This window comes from Rhizoctonia solani, chromosome 10 (assembly GCF_016906535.1).
Source record: "Rhizoctonia solani chromosome 10, complete sequence".
In the NCBI taxonomy this organism is placed as follows: domain Eukaryota; kingdom Fungi; phylum Basidiomycota; class Agaricomycetes; order Cantharellales; family Ceratobasidiaceae; genus Rhizoctonia; species Rhizoctonia solani.
In genome coordinates, this window is record NC_057379.1 from 2,025,802 (window position 1) to 2,052,255 (window position 26,454).

Below are 26,454 nucleotides of genomic sequence, written 5' to 3' on the forward strand. Positions count from 1 at the left end.
CTGAGTTCTTGGAAAAAGGGTATGACAAAGTCAAAGCAGCCTTATCCTTGTCACAAGAAAGGATGAAATACTTCTATGATCAAAGGCACAGGGAAGAAGAGGAAATTCAAGTAGGGGATAAGGTCTAGTTAAGCCATCAGAACATATCTACCAATAGACCATCCATCAAACTTAGCCATAAAAAGCTAGGCCCCTACTTGGTAATTGATAAAATTGGATTGCATGCATACAAACTACAACTGCCCCATACCATGTGCATACATCCAGTTTTCCATATAAACCTCCTTACAAAATTCCACCCTGACCCTCATGGACAAGATCCTCCACAACCTGCACCTATCATCACAGAAGAAGGTGAGGAGGAGTACAAAGTAGAAAGAATCTTGGATAGCAAATGGAAGGGATGCAGCAAGGCAAGGAAACTCTGGTATCTTGTCAAATGGAAAGGATATGACAAGGGAAGCAATTCATGGGAACCAGTAAATAACATGGCTAATGCCAAAGAGGCTATGGAAGATTTCCATAAAGAACACCCCAACGCAGTTGGAGCTTGAAGAGGGGGTCATGTCATGACCTTCATTGGCATGACATGAATTTTTACTATTTTCTATCTTTTTTCTGAGACAGTTTCCTTTTTTGGTATATATTTATGACTTATCAAGATCATGTGACATACTTGATATATGATGTGAAATTGTAAATGACTCATTATTTGGTACTGTTGTCTTTGATGTGGCTCACCTTATGTATATAAACCAGGTCAAGTTGCCACTAGAACAGCAAGACTTGACCTCTTTGTCAATTCATCCTAAGCTTTTACCTTATCCCTTTGCCCAGGTTGCTTGTTGACCAATAGTGCACTTTACTACAAACCCTTAACCCAGGCCTCATCACCCTCTACCCATCCATATCCCCTGGGCCTTTGTTGCCCCTCTTGATTGCTTCATAGTCCATTTGTTACAACCTCCTTTCTTACACCACTGGAATTGGACAATTTTTCTGATATTTCTACTATTTTTTACAAACTCTGTATCTTTTGTTTTTCAATCACGTGACCTTGGCGCTTATTATGCCAAGATGCTGTGCCAAGAGCGCTTAGGAGAAATCCACACTTCCATGCAGCCTGCAGCATGCTTCTTATTTCACATGTACACTTCCTTTTCTCATGCACACAGACCATGTAGATAGTGCCCTTATGATATATATAGCAGGAAAATTGCTTGGAGACCCCAAGTCAATTTTACCTTGTCTCTTGCCCATTAGAGAAGGTATCCAGCCAGCTAAGTAGCTGGCCCTCAGTGGTATACTCACGCACCCCTTATATCTGCTCACCACACCTCCCAGGCCTAAGGCCCCCATTGCCAACAGTAGATAGAAGTAGGACATCCTAAGTGTTGTAGATACAGTAGTATAGTCAGTAGGATAGCCTTAGTTAGGAGTTTGCACTGTTTAGTATGGCCTTAAAGCACCCGCCCACCAGTGTGTACCCAACCTTATAGTTGGAGTACAACACCATTGGTGATAGGGCCACAGACTTTAAACCCACTTGTATCATAGGTCCAAGCTTAGTTGTGACACTACCTATGACAACAAGCTAACTAACTATGGTGACAAGATGCTATAAGGTGTTGGTGAACTACCTAAGTACAGCAAGAACAACGCTTAAGGCGCGTAACTAAGTATTTACTGGCCTAAGGCCTTGTACAGTATTTGGGATGCAACAAGAGGTAATTGACCTGGGTGTTACCATGGTTGGTTGGCCTCCTTATATACTCTATCTGCTAGCTAATTACAAATACATTATATCCAATGCTGAATTCAATAAGAACCCTGCTCTGCAGTTGGCCTTGCTCATGCATACGTGTCACTGATATGTCATGATGACATCATAGGTGGAGGTGGCTATGTGTTTGCTGAATAAGCGCAGAAGGGGATGTGGCTTGGCGCTTAGTGTATGATATAAGCGCTGATGTCATGTGATTGAAAAAAGTTGTCCATTTGACTTTGTTTAAAATTGAGAAAATCAGAATAAATGTCCTTGGTATAATTGTGTCTACAACAAATACTATACTAAACTACTACAGAGTTGAGGTGGGGGGGGGATGACATAATCTCTTCTATAATAATATAATATTCAGACCTTGCCCACAGGCTCCCTTAACATTGGTCTGCAGCTAGGGGGGCAGGGGGAGTGCAACATCCCCCAGCAACTATTATTAATATATCACTGTGCATCATATATACTATATATCTTTGACAGTGGATATATATGGTAATAACCCCTCCAGATATGGGTTATGACATGTTCTGTACCAGACATCTAGACCCTACCCCTAGCATGTCTAACATACCCCCCTCCCTAACATTATCCCCTATCCCCTAACATACCCCCCTATGCCCCCTAGCATATGCCCTTACAATAACATTGCTCTGTTTCCTCCTAGCATACCCCCTTATCCCCCAATAACATCTGATATTCTGCCAATTGCTAGCCTAGCCTACTTCTGTCTGGTCAGGACAATTTTTATATAGCAACATGGGTGTCATGCCCTGGAGGCATGACCACCCTAGAGTCCACTAAGTCAAGGGGGTGGTGAGTGTGTGTGCTGTTTTCATGGAGGTTTATGGTTATCTGCATCTTTATGCTATTCAGGTGCTGCACGCTTATTATGTAATCCAATCACATATCTAAAGGTCATGTGATCATATCTTTCTTATCTTTGGTCATGTAACCTTATCTTTGTTTTATGTTTGTTCACGTATTTACTATTCCCTTCCCTTGTGAATACACAGGTGTGCAAATGAAATGCAACATGTGACTGCATTTCATGAATGTGAATGCAATGCAAGAACAATGAGGATTTACATATGGATGTATTAGTACAAGATGTAGATATAATTAATTAGAGCATAGATACAAAATATGGTGGTGATCCAATGAGGCTACATGAAGGTATGCCTTGAGGTATGCTGCTGGGTGTTGCATTTGATTTGCAAATCCAAACCAACTATCCCCAGCTCTTGTAGGTTTTGCCAATTTTAACCATTTCTTGGCCAAATTCAATCAGACAAAAAATGCAAAGGTACTCCTATACACTAAAGAAGCTTATATGTAGGCTTACAGTGCATATGAATGAGTTTCTGGTGCTCTATGGCTACCCAGTAAACATTAACTCTTCTCCCCCTCTCCCCCTGGATTACTCTAGATGTGGGAACTATTGGGAGTCAAGAGTCAGTAATTAAGTACATGGTACTATTTAGAGTATTATTGCACTTTTTTGATGCATGGCTCAGGGAAAGGCAGAGATATTCATGACATTCATTGAAACTGAATGACCTGCCCAAAGGTGAGAGGCCTGTAATAGCAGTAAAAATGCAAAAGAGAGCAAGCAATTGTAGCCAGAACATCAACAGAGTGTTAGAGATATACCATGTCAAAACTGAGACCAAGCCCATAAAAACTGATGGTGTGAGAGACCATGCAATGGAAAACTCTCATGAATGGTCAATTTTACTATGAAATTCCAACCATTCATGAGAGTTTTCCATTGCATGGTCTCTCACACCATCAGTTTTTATGGGCTTGGTCTCAGTTTTGACATGGTATATCTCTAACACTCTGTTGATGTTCTGGCTACAATTGCTTGCTCTCTTTTGCATTTTTACTGCTATTACAGGCCTCTCACCTTTGGGCAGGTCATTCAGTTTCAATGAATGTCATGAATATCTCTGCCTTTCCCTGAGCCATGCATCAAAAAAGTGCAATAATATACTCTAAATAGTACCATGTACTTAATTACTGACTCTTGACTCCCAATAGTTCCCACATCTAGAGTAATCCAGGGGGAGAGGGGGAGAAGAGTTAATGTTTACTGGGTAGCCATAGAGCACCAGAAACTCATTCATATGCACTGTAAGCCTACATATAAGCTTCTTTAGTGTATAGGAGTACCTTTGCATTTTTTGTCTGATTGAATTTGGCCAAGAAATGGTTAAAATTGGCAAAACCTACAAGAGCTGGGGATAGTTGGTTTGGATTTGCAAATCAAATGCAACACCCAGCAGCATACCTCAAGGCATACCTTCATGTAGCCTCATTGGATCACCACCATATTTTGTATCTATGCTCTAATTAATTATATCTACATCTTGTACTAATACATCCATATGTAAATCCTCATTGTTCTTGCATTGCATTCACATTCATGAAATGCAGTCACATGTTGCATTTCATTTGCACACCTGTGTATATAAGGGGGTTCTGAGAGCCTTAGGCCTCAGAACTCAACCTCTTATCCCCTTCCACCACTACCTACCCTAAGACATACAATTAAGAGTATTGCCTGAGAGCATACCAGTCACTGTCAATATCTTGTCAGAGCCAACAACTACCACAGGGTAAACCTAACTAGCTAACAGCCCAGAGGGACTTAAGTATGGGCTAGTAGGATCTAACAGAGCTCAAGGCAACTGCCAGATAAAGGGGTGGACAAGACCAAATATAGTAAGAGTGCACTATGCTGTTAAGACAGCTTGGCAAGGGACCTTTGACAGGGACTGGTATGCTCTCAGGCAATACTCTTAGGTGTATGTCTTAGGGTAGTAGGTGTGGAAGGGATAAGAGGTTGAGTTCTGAGGCTTAAGGCTCTCAGAACCCTCCTTATATATTCAACAATCAGAGGGAATAGTATATACAGTGACAAACACAATAACAAAGATAAGGTCACATGACCAGAGATAAGAAAACAAGATCACATGACTAAAGGTCATGTGATGAGATTACATAATAAGCGCTCAGCGCCTAAATAGCATAAAGGTGCATATATCCATAAATCTTCATAAAAATAGCGCATATATTCACTATTTCTTCGACTTAGTGGATTTTAAGGTGGTCACGCCTCTAGGGCATGACATATCTTTAGCCCTGCTATCTTTATAGCACAGTGCATCTTACTGTATCAGGTCTTGTCCTACCCCTTTCCTGGCATTGCCTCTGAGCTCTGTTAGGCCCTACTAGCTGATAAGTCCTATATTAGGCAATAGCTTCTTAGGTTTTTCCCTCTGGTAGTTGTTGGCTCTGACAATGGGTTAATGTAGTCTAACAACAACAGCAGGTAGCATGAATCTTGTGAGGCTAGCATCTTCTAACTTGGTGTTGAGGCAATGGTGGGGTTGCAAATATGCCACAAAAGGGAACTATGATACAATGACTCATCCATGAATGGAAATTATGTCCAGAATGTGAGGCCATGATCTTCTTATATGGTACAAGTCACATGACTTGATTCATATAATATCCCATATGAAGAAATCATAGCCCCACGTTCTGAAGATGATTTCTATTTTTGGATGATTAGTCATATCATAATTCCCTTTTCTGGCCTCTCTGCAACCCCACCCATTGCCTTTAAACCAAGTTAGTCACTACACATCCCCTATCCCCCTAATATATCAGTCTGTCTCCTACTATCCCTGCCTTCATTCACATTGATCTCTATGCCATACCACGTTGCTGCTCACTAACATTATCCCTGTCCCCTATAATGATCCCAATCCCTCCAATCCCCTGATGATGTACCCCTCCTCACTAAACATTATCTTGTACTCCCCCAGCAGAATCCTCTATCTGCCCTATCACCCACCAATGTACCTGGTCACTAACATTATCCCCAATCCCAGCTATCATGCTGCCTATACCCCCTAACAACATACCACCCCTTACTAACATTACCTGTTATTCCCCTAGCATGTCCCCCTTATGCCCCCTATCCCCCTACTAACATACCCCCCCACTACCATTGTACCTATCCCCCATAGCATACCTCCCAATCCCCCCTAACATACTCCCCCTGTGTTACACCCTCATGAGCTATACCATTTGTTACAACCCCCTAACTTATACCACTGGATTCAGACAATTTTTCTATTATTTTTAGTATTTTTTACGGACTCAATATCTTTTGTTTTTCAATCACGTGATCTCGGCATATTGCCAAGATGCCGTGCCAAGGGCACTTAGGAAGAATCCACGCTTCTGTGCAGCCTGCAGCACTCTTCTCTTTTCAAACATACTCTTCCTTTTGCACAGACCACTTTGTAAATAGTGCCCTTGTTATAAATACAGCAGGAAAATTGCTTGGAGATCCCAAGTTGATTTTACCTTGTCTCATATTCATTGAGGAGGCCATCATCAGCCAGCTAAGTAGCCAGCCCCAGTAGTATTACCAACCTACCCCTTTACTTCACTCACCACACCTCCAGGCCTTCAGCCCCTTTGTCATTGTAGGTAGTACAGTAGTTGCCACCTTAAGCAGTTAGTAGCAGAAGATAGCCTAGTTAGCAGATTAGTCAGCATTTGCAGTGTATTAGATACAGCCTTAAGCGCCCAACCCACTAGTGTGTACCCACCTTACAGTGGTGTACAACACCATTGGATTTGGACAATTTTTCTCTTATTTTTACTTTTTTTACAAACCTGATATCTTACCTTTTTCAATAATGTGATTTTGGTGCTTATTATGCCAAGATGCCATGCCAAGGACAACCAGGAGAAATCCATGCTTCTGCACAGCCCACAGCATGCTTCTCTTTTCACATGTAGGCTTCTATTCACACATGCACAGACCACATGTGATTAGGATCATTGTCTATATATACAGCAGGGAAATCACTTGGAGACCCCAAGGCAATTTTACCTTGTCTTTCATCACAGACAGGTCTCAGAAGCCTAGCCAAGTAGCTAGGACCCTAGTAGTACATTGCTTACTCCCTCTATCAGACTCACCACACCTCCCAGCCCTAAGGGCACTTTGCATTGCCAGTAGTTAGTTAGTTGTTGCCTTAAGCAACTTAGATTCAGTAGTATAGCCTTAGAGTAGAGTTCACTGTGTTTAGTACGGCCTCAAGTGCCCATCACCAGTGTGTACACAACCTTACAGTTGGCACACAACACCCTCACTAACATTGCCCCTATTCCCCCACTAACATACCACCTCACTGACATTACCCCCTGTTGCCCTAGCATACCCCCATCCCCCTAACATCCCCCTCTCACTAGCATTATCCCCTATCCCCCCTAGCATACTCCTTATTCCCCCCTAACATACCCCTCTCACCAACATTACCCCCTATCCCCCCTATCCCTCACTAACATACCATCTCACTAACATTCCCCCTATCCCCCTGCTAACATACCCCCCCCTCACTAACATTTTCCCCTATCCCTCATAACATATCCCCCCTATCCCCCACTAACATCCCCCCCCCTCACTAACATTATCCCCTATCTCCTGCTAGCATATCCCTTATCCCTCCTAACTACCCCTCCACTAACATTATCCCCTATCCTCCTGTACACTACCTGTACCACCCCTGACTACCATTATCCCCTATGAGTACACACCCCTTATAACATTTCTTAACATTTACCCCTATCCTACATCCCATACTTTCCCCTATACTAACATAACATATACCCCTATCCCCTCACTACCATCTCCCCTACCATTATATTACCCCCTACTCACCTTCCTGGCCATCCCCCTCCCCCTGTGCTGGGGCCTTATGTTACCTATATGTTAGGACCTGTGCAGTCCACATGCTGGCACCATCAGTGACAGAATACCATCAGTGCTGAGGGAGGGGTTTGACATAATGTTAATGTTAGTCTACTGAAATAGGTGTTGATCTGCACAACTGATATTTTAGAAGTGCTCTGCAGGTCCAATTCTGGTGGATACAACTGAATTTCATCTTATACCCAGGGTCTGTATTTACATCCAAATAATCTAGAGTGCTCTGACTTCTGAATTTTGTTCTAGATTGCTGACTTTGCCTTACAGGTAGTCAGCCAATGGTATGTTTTAAAGTTTAGAAGGAGGGGGGGGGGTTAGCTCCCCCTTCCAAACCATTGTTACAAACCTTTAGGACACCCCTTCCTTGCACTCCCAAACTGTTTCCAAGGCAATTTCACACACAATCTCTCAGTGCAAAATGCATCCAAGGTTGTCCACAAATCCAAACTCAGCTTTAGAACGCCTCAATCATTCTAAAGTCCTTCTGCAAACATACCCACTTTATATTAAGCTATTTAAACAATAATCTCTGCTAAGCAATGGTACCAACTTAGCCAGACACAAACATAATCAAATTCCTAGGGGCTATGCAGTATAAAATTTTCTATCCAACATCATGTGCACTGCACAGCCTTGTTGAAATAGACCAAGCCTACCACCATCACCCCTTCACTTAAACAATATATGTTGGCAAGTCCACTTGAGACAGTCCCAGACTATCCTGGGGTTCTAAGTAATGGCCACTTACGTTCTATTGGCATGGGCATACTTAAAGGAACAGACCTAGCTGGGTGTATCAAGTGTCCATCGTTTTTCCTGCTTTCTTTCCCAACAAGTGCAGCACATGCACACACTCATATGGATAACCCAAGGGATATATCTTCTTCTAGGATTGAGGAGATACTCAAGGTCCATAATGTTTTTCTGGGCTTAGTAAGTCTCCCTTGTCTAGTGCATTTTGTATGTTAATATCACATTAGCTCTCTGAATACCCCCGCCCCAGCAAACCCATAAAACCATTTGTTGCTTTGAAGGTCATTGAGGCATGGAGTTGTGACTTGTGTTATTCCTACAACCCCTTCTTTGGTACTTCAACCAGTAGGCGTGACAATCATTTTCGTACAAAGCATGCCCAAAATTTCCAGAACCGAGAGGATCATCAAAGTTTGGTATACACGCAAACCTTCTGTAATGGATGGAGCAACAACAGCTACCATTTTGAGGTGGATGAGACGCTAGTTGTGGATGTTGCATCAGACGCCCCCTATATTACGAGGTCAGCAACAGCAGAAGAGCTTTGCCAAATCATGAAAAATCGTTTTACAGTGGCCTCGGCTCCTCTTTCCACTGGCCAAACACTCAAGGACACGCAACCTGCCTTGTACTGGACTGGGTGGGCAGCACATGTCTCTGATCGCAATCCAGAATTCCTTCGCTTGTTAATTGAATATCCAGCAGCTGCAACCAACAACTGTCAACCTGATTTACTCAGGGAGATTGCTGACGAAGCTAAGAAGGTTTTTCTCTCTGAACAAGAATTGCTTGATGGACGATCGGGGATCTTAAGAAAGCTACTTGTAGACACAGGCAAAGGGTGAGTGTCATGTTTAGCTTTCTTGTTTGAATCTAGTATTTATATTGTTAGGTTGACTTCGGAATTTAAAAGATTAGACAGAACAGTTGTTGAATCATATGGCCAGTTACTCAGCAGATGGGTTTGTTTTGTACTCCGGCTTTTTCAACGCCAGAACGCAGGAGACTCAGACTACGTGGTAACTTTCACTGATCGTCAAAAGGTATGTTGCCATGAGTTTGATAAATTTATCTTACCTTTCCCAAAAGGATGTATGTACATATGCATTGCAATGGTGTCACAAACATGCAAAGGCTAGAAAGCTAGGGATTCGATATATCATCCTTCGCATGGCTAGAAGTTTTTGGGCTCCCGAACCCTTGCAAGAGTCATTTGCCCACCTGGAGAAAGATCAACTGGATGACCCAACCACCCGCTTTGGATGCCTCTTGAATCTGCGGCTAGATGGGACATTTGTATCTCCTAGTAACATGTTGCACAACCTTACAATGATTAAATACATTATCAGACAAATGCTTTTGGCCTGGTCAGTGGACCGTGCTATTGAGCGGAGCAACAGTGGGGATCCCGTCACTGCTCATTTGTAAGCACCTGCTTTTCACATCATTGCTTTGCTCAACAGAAACAATAGTGTACTCTCAAGTCTTGGAAATGCCTTGGCTGATGATCAACTCACTCCATTTGCTCATATCTGTTTAGCTACTGCTCATGCCTCTCGTTATGCAAGGACAACATCTTTCCTCCCCAACGTCATGTGGACTAGTCGTACTGCACTCTCTATTGATGGCTCTGCAGTAGACTTTCATGACTACCAGAAGATGCTCAAAGACCGCCTAGATCGCCTTGAAGAACTGGTTCATGGATCAGGGGGCTTACTGATGGATATACCTCTAGCTGATATAGGCTTTACTACGACTGAACAAACTCATATTCACGATGAATTTTCCGAGACACGTTCAGGATATTCCTTCCTCACGGATCCTAAAAATCCTTTTTCTGCAATGCAGTTCAATTTGATTGATGCCATTTTTAAGTATCGACCTGGACGCTTAGCACGCGGTTTGCACAAATCCAATGATGAAAAAGCTTCCATTACCTGGGATGAAAAGTCCGTAGCCGAATGGCTAAACATCTATGATGAATGTACTTTAGAACTTTGCACCTTGATACATGCTGTTGGCGGCCAGCCTGCTTGTGGTGTAGAGTCCTGTCTTCTTAAACTGGTCAATACACCTTATAGAGTTCGAGGGGTATATGCATGGCGCCCAGGTACCCTTGTTTTTGTTCTTCTCTATAGCAAGACCACCAGTATGACTGGTCTTGACCGAGTTGTTGCTCACGCAGTGCCCTGGCGAGTTGGTCGTCTCTTTTTAATCATTAATGCATTGGCACGCCCATTAGCTGGAATCTTAGTGGAGCGTTCGAGAGGTCCCTTAGCCCGTATTGTACAAGAGACTTCAGCCTTTCCCATACGTGGAGTTGAAATGACATCTACCCAACTGTCTGATCGTCTCCGCACTTGGTTTACTCAGGGGCTTGGAGTATCACTGGGAATTAGGGCCTTCCGCCATTTTGTCATTGCCTGTCAACGAAAACTCATGCCAGAGGCCTTTGCCCCAATCCAAGAAGCTATGGCTGTGGTAGATACCCAGTCAGGGCATACAAGTGATACAGGAAACGATGTCTACGCCATTGACGCGTCGGAAATCCACCTACTCTCTCCAACTTCGGTGATTAAAAGTGTTTACTGCTCACTTCGATGGGCTCAGATACTATTCCCTGCTGGTGTTCTTAGCAATACTGAAACAAGCGAGGCTGTTGCCGCAGATGAAGTCATAAGTTCACATTCATCCACTATGCGCCCGTCATCTATATCCAAATCCGATATCACCCAGGCCGTTCTTGAAGCGTTACAAGACAAGGCTCTCATTAGCCAATTATCTCAACATATTGGTCAGCACATGGTCGATACAATACTAGCCACTGGGAAGTCCATTCGAGTTTACAATAACTCTCCGCCTGCCGCAAGGCTAGTTGAACCCAAACACCTGGTCCTCCTAAAACGATATCAAGGCGATAGCAATGCGAGCTGGCGCTCTGTGAGTCAGGGGCAAGCGCTAGTTCATGCCCTTGCTCGTGAGCGCTCCTTGCTCGTGATTCTTCCCACGGGGGGTGGGAAATCAGTCCTTTTTGGCTGCCTCCCGCTTATTGAATCCGGCTTCACTTTGGTTCTTTTTCCATTTGTAGCATTGTACAAGGATCAGCTTCATGCCGCAGAGGAGCGTCACAACAACCTACTTCGCTCAGATAGACAACTAGGACGTAGTTTGCGAATGGTTGAGTGGGAACCCAGGTTACTCCTAAATGAGAATGTAGGGCTAGTGGCAGTCACAGTGGACACCTTTGTCCGCCCTGAATGCCAGATATGGATTGACCAAAACCGCAGAAACCTCAATCGCATTGTGTTTGACGAGGTCCATGTAGCAGTTACTCAAGCAGACTTTCGACCGTGTATGATCTTACTCCAGGCCCTGACACGACAAGGTGTTCCTATTCTTGGACTGTCTGCTACTATTCCTCCATCAATGGAAGACAATTTACATGAATCCCTGGGACGCCCATTGTTCACTGTAGTGCGTGAGCCAACACAACGCCCTAACATTGAGTACCACATAGCTCGTTACTCAACTGAGGCAGAGGCTCGAATTGCATTCATCAGACAGGTGAAACACTTTCAATCTCTTCTACTCCCAGGCGAAGGTCTTTTAGTTATATGTCAAACAACAAAGAAGTTAAGGACTGGGCGCGTACCTTTGGAGCCTACGGCTACTGTAGCGCTCTTAATCAGGATTTTAATGAGGAAGCAACCCGAAATCTCTTAGACTGGACTTCTGGGAGGAGCCAAATCTTGGTTGGGACTACAGCAGTGGGCACTGGACTCAACCACAAGGCGGTGAGGGGCGTATTTCACTGGGGACCTCCCTACGGGCCTGATGACTTCCAGCAAGGATCGGGGCGTGGTGGCCGTGATGATCTCCCTGCGGTCTCTATTACAGTCCACTGGGATCCTCGCTTACCATCAATTGGTAATAATTACAGGGGTAAACCCATAATAGATTACATGCTGGATGAAGAGGAGTGCATTCAACTCACAATGTCCAGGTGGTTCGACGGGGAGAATATTGCAGTTTCGTGTTCTGGGGGAATCAACTTCCGTGATTGTTTCCGATGCCGCAGCGCTCATCTGAGGGCTACCCATAGAGATGGAATTGCTCTGGCGGGTCCAGAAGAGCCACCAAGTACAAATCAAGTTCGGGATCCAAACCTCCTGATTCTTCACGAGATACCACGTGACGTATGCACAAATTCAATCCACCCCCCAAGACGGAATGCCACCTTGATTGGACCGTCAACAAGCCATGAAGAAGCCTCCAGTAGGTGGACACCAGACATAGAACCGTGCCTGCTCATAATTTGCTTTTGATAGCAAGCATACAACTGAAAGCAACATCTAAGCAGCCGGAAACAACTCAATCTATTACTATGATCTTGCCTCCGCTACTTGAGCCAGCGGCCCCTATTGGTCAATCCATCTTGGCTGCTAAGTGGGCAGCTGACTTCCGAGCCAGTAATTCAACCCGGCAAACTGCAGAAGCACGTCAACACTCAGCATCCACTATCACTCGAGCAGCACCATTTTGCCTTGATGCACTAGTACAAGCCAAGACATACCTTATTGGGAAATGCATCTGGTGTATCCTTAACCATAAATATCCACAGGACCACAGCCTGGAAGCATGCCCTTCGGCTTCTTTTCGTACTTGGAGGATGGAAAATCACACATTTGAAGGCATGACACTAGAAATGGCAAAAAATATGATATCATTTCCACAAAGAGCAGGAATATGCTTTTTTTGCTGGTGGCCATCCTCTAATATTTGGGCCCATAAATCGATTGATTTCAAAGCGCCCGATTGCAACTTGAAGGATGTACCACAGCAAATTGTCTGGTGGTATTTTAGCAACAGTGACCGTCAAAAACTCATTGGCGAAACGTTTGATATTCAAGATAAAATTATCTCCGCAGCATCATTCTTTCGCTGGCTGGCTCAGGTAGCATCAAAGGAGAAGCGAGGGAATACTGAATGCTCACTGACAAATGCGCAATGTCTGGTTATCTGGGCACTCTTTGTCGATAGAAGGGTTTGCGACTTTTCTCCTAATTGAGTCCATACGTGGACAGAACCAAAGTTAACGCACGCTCTCCATTATCAGCTGACTGCATGCGCATATATATATGTGTGTCCTAGCTTCTTCTTCTTTTTTCCACGCACTCACTTGGCATTGTTTTCTTGCTGATCCTCTAGAGTGACTATTTAGCAATTGCACGTGTACCATTTGTCTTACGCACTTGGAAATGTCAGTTGTGCCTTTCAAACCTGACAAAGTCGGACGGGTTAAATGTATATATCTTCCAGTAGATGTGAGGGGATACCGGGCTCCAAATACGATAGCCGACTAGTAAGTGAACAAGGTAGAAATCCGCAGTGGTTTAAGCGGTTTGTATCAACTATTTAAATGCTACGTACATTGGACAACATCGAGGATCAAATCCACGAGTGCATGCGGGTAACGGAAAGGGAGACAATATACTGAAAAACAATTTCGGTAGTTTAAAACGGGAAACAATTGTGCGGGTTATTGTTGACGCAAAGTCGCGGGAAAGAACCACCTATTTCAGTGGACTAACATTAACATTAGGTCAAACCCTTCCCTCAGCGCTCACACAGCACTTCAGCAATTTTTTTTCTGAGGCTGGGCTGACCAGTCGGACTTAGGGTAGGGTCAGGTTGGACTTATATAAGATGTAGATCACTCGCAGATTAGATTCAATAGATCAGGCAAGGCCAGGTTCAGAATGACACCGGTTATCTGGCCCAATCTTAGACTGATCTGACTCTTGTCCAGATTAGACATTTAACTACCGCCGTTCGCCCGCACACATTGTGTCAGTTTAATCCACTGCATATATTCGCATATATTTGTATATTATACAATTTTTCCTAATTTAGTCCCCATGTAAATCCCTTCGCTAAATCAGGACGCCTTTATGCTTCATTTTGCCGTGTGCGCGTTGTTTGTACCTATATTCAAATGAAAACGTTCGGACAGCACAACCCAGCCTTCAGCTTCTCCCTCCCACCACGACCACTTAATTCGACTCGCGCCTGTGTTCTATTTAAATCACAAAAATTATGTCAGCGTCAAAAGCAGTGCGGAAGAGAACGTTTCATCCCCCGTGCGTATCGCCTCCTAATTCCGGCGGCTTGGATTGGGGGAGAGGCATCAAGAATGGGCGCTCACAGAGCCTTTCTCGGGCTGTATATAGACCTGCGCCGCCTGGGGATACTCGTGAGTGAAATGTATGCTATTGAAATCAACGCTCACCAAAGTTCCAGACCCCCGTGCTGACTCTGTATACCCCACGCCTGAGTCTTCTGCGTGGAGGCCTATGGTGGACATACCTCCGCCACGCAGTAATCCCTTGCGTGCACCGGACTTTTCAAGTGGTAAGCACAAATGGAACGAACTATGGGCGGCGTTCGCTCACCTTGCATCATAGCAACACGCTCACAAGCAGTGGAGGAGTCTTACCTGAGTGACTCGGGGGAAGGTACAGTGGCTAAAGTACTAAATAATGGCGCAGTACTCACGATGTATGCAGGATCTTGTTCAAGCTCAGACTCGGACTCAAGCAGGAAAAATTCCGACTCGGGGGGCGAAGATTCCGGTCCGGATAAATTGGCTAGCGAGAGCGAGGGCAAAGAGTACAAAGGAGGCGGGCAGAATGAGCAGGAGAATAGGGGCGTTCCCCCTGCTGTTATACAAAGTGAGAAAGTGTGTTGATAATTTTATAACTTACTGACATACTGTTGACGTAGAAAAGCAAAATCAAAAGTTGTCAGCGGCTTGAAGAAAGGTAAAGGCAAAGGCAGAAGGATCGGAACTTATAACTCACTCGACAATCAAGCCAAAAATAGTGTCAATTGAGCTGCTCTCCCAAGTGGAGAGGAGTGTCGCAATGGTCACTGTTTAATTACCTGTAATTTTTTGGACCACTCACTTAGTATTGGACTCATACGTGCAACTCAATCATGAGCCTGTGCGGTGGGAAGAAACAGATTAAATCATTAGCCAAACTTGAGCTCAGATACCAACCAGACTACGAACCATTGTGGGTAGCTCTTCATAGAATCCTAACCCTTCCTTGGTCTGAGATAATTGAATTAATTTCGATTTTTGTTGAGCTTCAAACTTTGTGTACCCACCCTGCAAGCCCTCTCAAGTGCACTTTCAGTAAATTTATTACTTGTCATTATTGGGAGTGCTGTCTGTCAACCTGTGGAATGTCGCAAGGTAGTAGGAATCTCTAAGTCAACGCGACCAAGTTGGTCAATCCTTGCGCGCCTGTATTTGCAATGGACCCTGACAATCGGTCCCCATTCTAAGTCTTATCTATCTACAGTCTGAATCTTATCTACGCTGGTGGCGTCTTACCGGGTCCCTTGCTTGGTCTAGGCCTGACTCTTATCTTATCTAAGTCCAACCTGACCCTTTCCTAAGTCCAACCGGTCAGCCCAGCCTCAGAAAAAAAACAGCTGAAGTGCTGTGTAGTATTGTGTCACTGACGGTGCCAGCACGCAGAGCACGTGGGTCCTAACATATGAGTAACATACTGTTGAAATCTTATGTATATAGATGTATATATAAATGTATTACTAAACTAAACTAAATTGTATACAAAAGTAAAGACAGTAAAAGAGAATTAGAGAGAGAGGTGAGGATAGAGGGCTCGTGTGCGGGCCTTTATATATCCCAAGAAACCTACCGAGTCATATGGTAAATTGCTGCGCATATGACTGCGCACTGAATGACTCGTACTTACTGACTCGATTACTGCGCATAGAACATACTAGAAGAATCTAGTATTTACAAGATATTTCAACACTCCCCCTTAATCGAGTAAGTGTCGATACATTCAATTAATTCAATCTTATTCATTTACAATCGTTATAGATCCCAGTTTCATTATTTCAGTTATTCGTGTAATTAAAAAATCTTCAGCTAATTAATTATCCTTCGCTCATCGGCTTGCCCATGATTCCTTGCATTAGATAACTAAACTGTGGTGCGGGTAACGCTTTAGTAAAAGCGTTGGCTAAGTTTTCTTTAGTTGGTACGTACAGTGTAGCTACCTTGCGTTTCTCTATGAGATCTCGCATGAAGTGGTGTCGGATGTCGATGTGTTTTGATTGTCCATGGAATTGCGATTCTTCGGACAGAGCGAGCGCAGCGAGGTTGTCTGAAACGATTAATGTTGGTGTGTCAGCAACGTATTGTAATTCCTCAAAAAATTGACGGAGCCACATAGCTTGAGTACATGCGTGAGATAACGCCATATACTCCGCTTCCATTGTCGATAAGGCGACAGTTGCTTGCTTCTTAGCTGACCAAGATATAGCAGCTCCTCCAAGCATAAACACATGACCGGAAACAGACTTACGATCTAGTAAGTTGCTTCCCCAATCGGCGTCGGAATAGCCTAATTCGCCGAAGTCTTCGTTTGATCGGCGATATGTTATCCCAAGAGCCGGTGTGCCCTTTAGGTAGCGTACTAGGCGCTTAACTGCTGTCACGTGCGCCGGACCAAAGCACGAAGTAAATTGTGCGAGGTGTGCAACAGCGTAAGCTATGTCTGGTCGTGTGCATAGGGCGGCATACAGTAGCTTACCAATGTATGTACCATAATTGAACTTTGGTTTGACTCCTTTGTATCAAGTGAGTTGTACGGTCGGGCTAAAAGGAGTGTCGGCGGGGTAAGCTTCTGCAAGGCCTGCATAATCAACTAGTGAGTTAATATATGCTGCTTGGTTGAGTGTGATGATGCCATTCTTACGATCGCGTTGGAATGCTATTCCAAGGAAGTGATGTATCGGTCCGAGGTCGCGCATGTCAAATGCGCGCAAGAGTTCGGATATTGTAATATCAGAGTGGTTCGGCGATGATATGACAATTGAATCGTCAACATGTGTAGCTATGATTGACACACACAGCTCACCGTTAATGTTGTTGATTCGGTGGTATACACATGCGTCGGTAAAGCATGGTGTGTATCCGATTGCTTTCAGCTTTGTGTTGTATAGTTTATTCCACATCCGTCCTGCTTGTTTCAGTCCGTAAATTGATCGCTTTAATTTTAACACTTTGTTCGTACCGTCGCTAAAATAAGGGATTTGCTGCATGTATAAATCTTCGTCAACTTCGGCGTGTAGGTAAGCCGAGTTTACATTGAGCTGTCGTATATCCCAATCGTACTGGTTAGCGATTGATACGAGCGTACGGATTGAATCAAGACGTACGACGGGTGCGAATGTCTTGTCAAAATCAATGCCGGGTTGCTGACTAAATCCTTGGGCTACAAGTCTTGCCTTGTGTCGGATGGGTGTGCCGTTCTCGTCGTGCTTGAGTACAAGGACCCATTTGTTCCCCATCGCCTTGCGTTCGGGTGGTAAGTCTGTTAGTTCGTACGTTCCCATTCGTTTGAGGGTGCTGACCTCCTTGGCCATCGCCTTCCACCATTCCTCTGCGTTTGGCCCGGATAGCGCCTCCGCAACGGTAGGACTGTTGGTCGTCGGCGTCGGCGGTTCATTGTTGATGAACGTCCACGTTGGTTCCATATCTCCGGACGACGCCAAGGTGGGGTTCGGCTGTTTGGGGATCGATGGTTCATTGAGGTATAGCTGTTCGAATTGTTCGCAAAGTTTGTCGATGGTTGGTTCGGGTGTTGTTGGGGTGACCATCGAGTAGGTAAGGTCCGGGGTGCCGGTATCGGTGGGTAGTACGGTGGAGGGACTGTCGAAGAAGTTGTATGCGCTAGGTACAGTGTCGTCGGAGCTATTGGGGTCGCTGGGCGTGATAGGGACATCGGAGAACTCTATTAAAAGGTTAGCAGTTTCGTTCTTTGGCTGAGAACCTGACTGACCGGACATGGGAGGGTGCCGGATCTTGAGGGTAATCCCTCCTTGCACGTTGTCGAGTTTGATGGGAGCAACATTAGGATTCCGACTGCGGGTTTGGACTCCTGCGTTGTTGGTTCCGGACGTAAGTGTGTTGAGTTGTTGTAGTGCATTCGTAGTCGCGCTAGGGTTAATGCGCATAGCAGAGTGAGAACGAGTAGTATAAGGTTTAAGTACATTATTGTGAGTGAGTTTCGTTGGTTTGTTGGATGCTTTTTGTTCAATCTTAGGCTCACTTTTTATATCTACAGGTTTGTTCAAGTCACTCTTTTCTTCCTTGCTGACTGTATGCACTCCCCCTGTTCCAGCAGGTTCTTTCGGTCGTTCCGCAGCGCTGTCGGCATGAGTCATCTCCCCCTCAGCGGGCGGAGCGACTGTATCTCCCCAATCCTGGTCATTCCGGGTTCTTCACTAACCGTGTTTACTCTCGGAAAGGTAATGTTCCTCGAGTGTAATATCCTGTTCAGTCCTGATTTGTAGTATCTCCAGCTTTTGCCTTGTACTTCCGATATTCCAACAATATCGCTTGGAATGCTTTCGCGTCTAACTTAGATCGATCTCCGGTTTGATCTAGTACGTAGCATTTACTTCCCCACGGTCTTAATGTACTAACATTCGGTTTCTTGCCCCAAAATGACTCGAATGGAGTCATCCAAAACGTTCTGTGCACTTGTGTCGGAACTCAATTCTTAAGGTAACAGGCGTATGCGATCGCCTCGTTCCATAGGAATTTTGGCGCGTTTGACTCGAGCATCATTGCTCGCGCCTTATTGGTGAGTGTCCAGTTTAATCTCTCAGCTATACCGTTTTGCTGAGATGAATGCGGGGCCTTTGTTTCTAATATCGTCCCTTTCTGTGCCGCATACTCAATCCATTCTTTGTTCACAAACTCGCCTCCGTTATCGAAACGGACTTTCTTTATTTTCTTTTCTTTTTGTGTATTTAACATTGCTTCAAATGCCTTATATTCATTCAGCGTTTCGTCTTTGTGCCTAAGGAATCCCAGGCAGTAAATCTTGTAGCTACGTCTGTGAATGATACATAGTATCTGTATCGGCTGATTGAGAGTGTACGCGCGGGTCCCCATACATCGGTAACTATTAACTCACCAATATCGGATATTTTTGTTGCCGATTCATTTGGATATGGTCGTGTATGTGCCTTTGCTTGTATGCATACTTCGCATTCGAAGTTGAGTCCTTCTTTGTCTTCGTTTATTTCCATTCCTTTGATCGCTTCGGTGCTTTTCAGGCGTTGGAGAGCTTGCGGACTAATATGTCCTAGCGTTTTGTGCCATTCGAACCAAGTTCGACCGGTTTGTTTCATCAGCGCCAACTCATTGGTTGTTTTCTTCATTCTTGCTGTTTCCTTACTAACTGCTGTTCCACTGATTTTCCATAAATTTCCGTGTTTGCGATCACTCAGTTTTGATCCGTAAGTGATCGGATCATTGTTTGCACTGTATATGACTAATTGGTCCCAATCCATTGATATCCGATAGCCTTTATCGGTTACTAGCGATAAGCTGATAAGGTTTGCCGGGGAGCTCGGCACATATGCTACATTAGTAAGTTTGATACTTCTATATTCATCTTTGTCTGGGTCGGCTAAGCATAATAGCTCCACTGTACCTCGGCCCAATATGGGCTCCTTACCAGTCACGCCTGTAACATATCCTGTCGATCGATTATACTCACTGAATAGGCTTCTATTGTTTGCTATGTGAGTCGTCGTTCCACTATCGGCGATCCAGGTGTTTGTTGGCTTACTTCCATATATATTCGAATTCTCAAGGGTTGAGAACGCGTAGTCGGCACGGCTGTTATTGTCCTCAACGGCTATATGCGTCCTTGCATTGCCGTTTCGGGCTTTGTTTGGTGCGTTGAACTTTCTATTTGTTCCTTTGCCATTGTTCTGACCGGGTTTGTATGCACCTCCACCTGGGCCCCTACATTTGGCTGCCCAGTGTCCTATCTTACCGCAGTTGTTGCATTTAGACTTGGACTTATCTGGTCCCTTACTGCCGGTACGTATAGGTTTATTGAAGCTTGCTTTGTTTGTACTAAAGAATGCTTTCCCTTCTGGGTTTCGGGCATTCTTTCTATGTGCTTCGGCTGTTGTGCGCGATCTAATGTCATTTACTTGGTTTGATAACGCGCTGTTATCTTGTAAATCGAATTGGAAACTTACTGATTGGGAGAATGAATCCCATGAGTCAGGTAAGCTCGCAATCAATGTTGTGATCCAGTCGGCTTCAGTGCATGAGCCGGGACTAATATTGTTTATTCGCTGGAACCATCCGCGCATGCGTTGGATGTGTTCCTCAATGTCTTCGCCATCAGTCATTCGGTGACTGAAAAACTTTCTTTGTAGGTCAATGAGTCCGACCGTTCCCTTGACTTGGTAAGTCGTCGCGAGGGCGTTCCAAGCGTCGGCGGACGTTGTGCATCCTTGTATTAGGTTTAGTACACTTCCGTCGACTCTTAATCTTATATTAGATAATGCTTTTCGGTCGGCTTTAACCCATTTCGTGTACTCGTCGTTAGTTGCTGTATATTCATAGTCGGGCAATGGTTTGCCCTCGTCATCTTTCCGGTTTCTTTCGGTTTTCAGTACAGTCTTGCTAGGTGCAATAATCGTCTTGTTTACGTAGCCATATAGATCAAGATCTGATAATATGTCTTCCATCTGTATGCGCCACATATTATAATTCTCAGTTCCCCGAAGGGGTGCAATCCGGTGCGTTCCGCTAGCTGCACCGGGGGCTGAAGTGCTTGCTACAGCTTCGGCCATGTTTAATGTACTCGAGTAAGTGTGTTATATATCTATCTATCTACAGTTGGTTATTGAGCGTACAATCGGGGCTCATAACCTGTTGAAATCTTATGTATATAGATGTATATATAAATGTATTACTAAACTAAACTAAATCGTATACAAAAGTAAAGACAGTAAAAGAGAATTAGGAGAGAGGTGAGGATAGAGGGCTTGTGTGCGGGCCTTTATATATCCCAAGAAACCTACCAAGTCATATGGTAAATTGCTGCGCATATGACTGCGCACTGAATGACTCGTACTTACTGACTCGATTACTGCGCATAGAACATACTAGAAGAATCTAGTATTTACAAGATATTTCAACACATACGGCCTCAGCTCAGGGGGAGGGGGATGGCCGGGAAGGGGGGTAGGGGATAGTATAATGGTAGGGGGGATGGTAGTGAGGGAATAGGGGTATGTATTATATTAGTATAGGGGAAAGTATGGGGTGTAAAATAGGGGTAAATGTTAATAAATATTACAAGGGGTGCATGTTCATAGGGGATAATGATACTCAGGGGGGTACAGGTAGTGGGCAGGGGAATAGGGGTAGTGCATACATGGATTGCATAGGATTGGGGATAATGTTAGTGAGGGGGGTATGTTAGGGGGATAGGGGTAGTGTGTGGATGGATAGCATATAGCATAGGATAGTGGGTAATGTTAGTGGGGGGAAGTAAGTTAGGGGGGACAGGGGTAATGCTAGTGGGGGGAGTATGTTAGGGGGGATATGTTAAGGGGGGTACATTAGGGGGGCAGGGTCATACATGGAGTGAGGGGGGTATGTTAGGGAGGATAGGGGTAATGCTAGTGGGGGGAAGTAATTTAGGGGGATAGGGTAATGCTATTGAGGGGGAGTATGTTAGGGGGACAGGGTCATACATGGAGTGAGGGTGTATGTTAGGGGGGATAGGGGTAATGTTATGGAATGACTAACTTAGACATATGCGCCCCTAATTGCCAATAGTGAATAGTGCAAACAGGAGTAATCATACTTGCTCTATCCAAATATGGGCATGGACATTACTATATTTGGAAACTGGCGGCGCTATAGGACCTTTTATACTTTATTTCCTCATTGCGCTTGCATATATACACGTCTGATCATGCAAAATGGTCATACAATTATTTCTATGATTTATAGCATTTCTTTTATTATACATTTATATGTAGGAACGGTACTTACAGACCATAGAACAAGTGCAAGTAAGCATGCAAGCGCCGGCGCTTAGTCATTGCAAATAAGCGCCAAAGGTTGGCAGGGCGCACCAACGCCAATATCTCAGCGGGAAATAGGCATATTACTATGCCAACAAATACCAATAGGTTGGAGGCTCCGGCATCTCAGTTCTCAAAAATGAATTGTCTGATACTGAGCCAAATTGATGGAGATACTAACCATTTAAGTTTCTAGCTTTTTCTATGAGATCCTACCTTGCCTCAAGGTTATTTTTAGCATTCACACTTATGTAATTTAGTCATGTATGCTCTAGAGCATTCTGTAAATAGCCTTGGGTCTATCCCACTAGGACTTATTGGGACTAATTGGTCTTTATGTATCAAATAGCTCAGACTGTACCTCTCATGTAACTTCCTCTTTTGTACATCATGTATATAGTTATTTGTTCTCCCTCTGGGGTATATAAAGCTCCTGAGGGAGACCCTTTGATAACAACTTTCTTTTAATCCCATTCTTACCCCTTGTGTGAACTTGAAGATCTATTAGCTCTTCTTTACCTAGTTTAGAGTGTCTTATTTTGCTTTCTTAGCCTCTTAAGCTCACTGAACTTAACCTATAAGGCATCTCGGCGCATATAGCCTCTAGCAAGGTCCCAACAGATACTGGGTGGCTAGGAAAGGCTTTAGGGCAACCCTGAACCTCTTGAGTAAGTCAGTTGGGAGAGTTTAAGGCCTTGAAAGCGGCATATACACTTTAATTTAGTGTGATCTCAGTCAAATAAATTACTAACAAATCCAGATAAATTATAGTAGGTATCTAAGACTCAATGCTAACTTTTATATTACAGATATAAGCATAACCAACCAGCTGCATCTGCAGTAATTGCTTGATTACTTGTTAAGTGTAGGGATCACCCTGATTGCTAACCTAATTTGCCTTTATATAGCTAGCTCATTGCCTTTCATATCCATACATAAATAATCTATCAATTACTTTACTATATTCTGTACTTAATTACATAGTCCCTAAAACCCTACTCTATAACATTGGTGACCACCACAGGGCCTTGTGTTGGTTACATCTTTAATTCTTACCTGTGGTCTCTTATCACTTGTACTTAGTCTTACTGCTATAGTTGTACTAACACTGCATGTGGAAGCCTCCAGAACACTTGCACAGATTGTCTAGATCTGACCTAGGGCTTTGGACAACAAGGGAACATTGCTCTACAATGTCCAAACATGTGCCGTCAACAAGCACTGCCTTGGATACCCTTCAGCCCACCACTCAACACCCTCTTACCCCCCCTAATCACTCTATTGACCTCAGCAACAGTACCAATGCTGCCAGGTTGCCTGATTCAACAATTTTGTTGTCAAGAACCCAGCAAGATGCTTGCAAACATGGTCCAATGACCAACTACTCCAAATCTACCCCTTCCACTTCCTCATCAGCTCAGCCCTGGTTGACAATGCTCCCTATACCAAGACACCCATTGCGCTACTTACCAGTCATGAACAACAATTGTACATACTTAGACACTGCTCTTAGGATGCACTTAGATAAAAATAATGTTGTACACCACTGTAATGTGGGTACTTGCTAGTGGGAGGCAGGCACTTGTGGCCGTACTACTACACTGCTTATGTAATCTAACTAATCAAGGCTAACTACTGACTAACTCAGTTGCTTAAGGCAATGACCAACTATCTACTGTCAATGCGGAGGGGCCAGAGGCCTGGAGGTGTGGTGAGTGAAGTAAAGGGGGTAAGTGACTTCTGACTGCTGGGGGCCAGCTACTTAGCTGGCTGGATACCTTCTCTAATGGGTAAGAGACTGTTACAACCTCCTTACATATACCATCAGAATCGGACGAATTTTCTATTATTTCTAGTATTTTTTACGGACTTGATATCTTATGTTTTTCGATCACGTGATCTCGGCGCTTATTATGCCGAGATACCGCGCCGAGTTGCCGTGCCAAGGGCGCTTGGGAGAAATCCACGCTTCTGCGCAGTCCGCAGCACGCTTCTCATTTCCCTTCTATACTTCTTTCTCTCACGCGCACAGACCATGTAGATAGTGTGCTTTGTCATATATACAGCAGGGAAATCGCTTGGAAACACCAGTCGATTTTACCTCGTCTCTTATTCACTAGAGAAGGTAGCCAGCCAGCTAAGTAGCCGGCCCCCAGTAGTAACAGTAACACTCACCCCTTTACTTGACCTACCACACCTCCAGGCCTCAGGCCCCATTGCCATCAGTAGTTAGTAGTAAGCCGCCTTAAGCGGTATTAGATAGCCTTAGATAAGTAGATTACATAAGCAGTGTCTGTAGTAGTTACGGCCTCAAGCGCCCACCACTAGCGAGTACCCACCTTACAGTGGTGTACGACATTGTAAAATCAACTTGGTGTAGGCTTGATCAACAATGAGAAGCGCCCCTGTACTAGCACGAGGGAAAACATCTGAACGGACTCCCCTTTCGACTAGAATAATCAAAAAGTCGTTGGTCCCAGATAGTACCAAATTGCTATAAGGCAGACGGTGTCTAATCGCCCGCATAACACGAGTTTCGCCGGAACTCCGCAAGTAGCGCTCCTAGACAGCTGAAACACCCGCTTGCAAAAAACCCGCACATATCACAATTGCCAGATCTGTTGATTTGCTGTAGGGATTGTCCAACGCTAGGTGCTTGACGCAAGGAGTTAGCAAATAACACCTTGCATAAAAACCGCTCATAAGTCCTGATACAGGCACCTTTATCCCCACGCCGTCTCAATCATTCCATCCACACGCTCTGGCGTCCCCCATCCCTACTCCCGTCCTACCAGCCGCTCCAGCCGCCGCTCCATTCCATCCCATTCCCAACCACCCACTCGCAGCCCATCTCCCACTCTGCGAGACCTGCCAGGAATGGAACCAGAGCCAACCCTTAGCGCTCTCCTCGAGGCTATCACAGCCCTCACTGCCACTGTCGGGTCCTTGCAGGCCCAAATCACATCCCAAGGCCAACAGCTCATTGAGCTCAAAGCCATATGCAAGGAAACCGCCGACCTCCTTGGGGATAAAGATCAAGGAGCACCACAAGCCCAGCCTGGCCCATCGACTGGGCCTGTCACTCCTCCCACCCACTCGGGAGGAGAAACCCACACTCCAGGCACGGTTAGGCCTGGACTCAAGGCCCCATTCCGGCCTTCAAGAGGGACAGGCTTTGATTCAGAAGATGAGGAAGAGCAAAGGCCCCCCAAAAAGGAGCCTCAAGGAACGCCTAGGAGGCATCTAGGGTCTCTGACCCCCTTCGACGCAGGATCTAGCGCCAAGCGGCCCAAGATGGACCTCCCGGACCCTTACAAGGGCGATGTCAGGGGCCGCAAGGCCACCCAATGGCTGGACCGGATGCTTCTCTGGGTTGCCCTGCACAGGGAACAATTTGATGAAGAAGAGCAGATGGTTGTGTGGATTCTCTACCACATGACAGATAAGGCCGCCGATTGGGCGTTACCCCTCATAGGGACTATCATCAAGGGCGAGGGAAACCCTCCCACCACTATCCCGGCCTTAACGGCCAAATTCAAGGAGGCATTCGCAGACCCCGATGCCAAGAGAGCGGCTGCCAGGAAAATCGCCGCGCTAACTCAGTCCACAACCACGGCTGAGTATGTCACCGAGTTCCGTAACCTTATGGCGGAACTTGATTGGAACACTGAGGCGTTCATTGCCCAGTTCACACGCGGTCTTCACTGGAAGGTGAAGGAACTCCTGTCCACCAAGGACAACATTCCGGACGATGATCTTGAGGCCATATTTGCCGCCTCAATTAAAATTGACAATATCCGTCGGGAAAACGAGGAGAACCGCCCTAAAAAAGCTCCTGCCAAGGCCCCGGTTGCTACAACCACCTCTACCTCCACCACTACCACCAGGGTCCGCTTATCCGAGGACCCCAACTACGTTACCCCGGAGGAAAGAGATCGCCGCCGTGCGTCTGGCCTTTGCGTCAAGTGCGGTCAAAAGGGCCACGGGATCAAACAGTGCCCCAATGGCTGGAAAGCCACAATCAAGGAAGCCGCTAAGATAGGAGAAGTTCTTGAGTTGGAAAAAGAATAAAGCCAAGGACTGCCGTCAAGCCCTTGGTGACATCTATAGAAAAGCATGTATCAGAATCAGTTGTCGAATTTGTCTCTATTGCTTGTGATTCAAATAAAAA

The 26,454-nt window shown here is 44.9% G+C and overlaps 7 protein-coding genes across 7 annotated transcripts; 4 read left to right on the plus strand and 3 right to left on the minus strand.

The window, feature by feature from the left end:
• Positions 1 to 251: 251 nt before the first annotated feature.
• RhiXN_08779 (Retrotransposable element Tf2 protein) lies at positions 252 to 554 on the plus strand (the record flags this gene model as incomplete). Its single annotated transcript, XM_043328595.1, has 1 exon — positions 252 to 554. The coding sequence occupies one exon, from the start codon at positions 252 to 254 to the stop codon at positions 552 to 554; it is 303 nt and encodes a 100-aa protein (XP_043183980.1).
• Positions 555 to 8,432: 7,878 nt separating this feature from the next.
• On the plus strand, positions 8,433 to 12,883 carry RhiXN_08780 (Helicase conserved C-terminal domain; the record flags this gene model as incomplete). Its single annotated transcript, XM_043328596.1, has 9 exons — positions 8,433 to 8,507; positions 8,555 to 9,168; positions 9,250 to 9,370; positions 9,417 to 9,751; positions 9,800 to 11,801; positions 11,845 to 11,891; positions 11,938 to 12,602; positions 12,656 to 12,751; positions 12,798 to 12,883. 9 exons carry the CDS (start codon positions 8,433 to 8,435, stop codon positions 12,881 to 12,883), a joined length of 4,041 nt encoding a protein of 1,346 aa, XP_043183981.1.
• A 1,540-nt stretch (positions 12,884 to 14,423) lies between these two features.
• On the plus strand, positions 14,424 to 15,142 carry RhiXN_08781 (uncharacterized protein; the record flags this gene model as incomplete). Its single annotated transcript, XM_043328597.1, has 5 exons — positions 14,424 to 14,580; positions 14,628 to 14,738; positions 14,792 to 14,842; positions 14,894 to 15,058; positions 15,111 to 15,142. 5 exons carry the CDS (start codon positions 14,424 to 14,426, stop codon positions 15,140 to 15,142), a joined length of 516 nt encoding a protein of 171 aa, XP_043183982.1.
• Positions 15,143 to 16,301: 1,159 nt separating this feature from the next.
• RhiXN_08782 (Copia-like polyprotein/retrotransposon) lies at positions 16,302 to 16,643 on the minus strand (the record flags this gene model as incomplete). The annotated part of the gene is made up of 1 exon (XM_043328598.1): positions 16,302 to 16,643. The coding sequence occupies one exon, from the start codon at positions 16,641 to 16,643 to the stop codon at positions 16,302 to 16,304; it is 342 nt and encodes a 113-aa protein (XP_043183983.1).
• A 360-nt stretch (positions 16,644 to 17,003) lies between these two features.
• Positions 17,004 to 18,596, minus strand: RhiXN_08783 (Retrovirus-related Pol polyprotein from transposon TNT 1-94; the record flags this gene model as incomplete). Its single annotated transcript, XM_043328599.1, has 1 exon — positions 17,004 to 18,596. The coding sequence occupies one exon, from the start codon at positions 18,594 to 18,596 to the stop codon at positions 17,004 to 17,006; it is 1,593 nt and encodes a 530-aa protein (XP_043183984.1).
• Positions 18,597 to 18,927: 331 nt separating this feature from the next.
• Positions 18,928 to 21,038, minus strand: RhiXN_08784 (integrase core domain protein; the record flags this gene model as incomplete). The annotated part of the gene is made up of 3 exons (XM_043328600.1): positions 18,928 to 19,237; positions 19,287 to 19,302; positions 19,355 to 21,038. 3 exons carry the CDS (start codon positions 21,036 to 21,038, stop codon positions 18,928 to 18,930), a joined length of 2,010 nt encoding a protein of 669 aa, XP_043183985.1.
• Positions 21,039 to 23,476: 2,438 nt separating this feature from the next.
• On the plus strand, positions 23,477 to 26,354 carry RhiXN_08785 (Retrotransposon gag protein; the record flags this gene model as incomplete). Its single annotated transcript, XM_043328601.1, has 2 exons — positions 23,477 to 23,709; positions 25,001 to 26,354. 2 exons carry the CDS (start codon positions 23,477 to 23,479, stop codon positions 26,352 to 26,354), a joined length of 1,587 nt encoding a protein of 528 aa, XP_043183986.1.
• Positions 26,355 to 26,454: the final 100 nt, after the last annotated feature.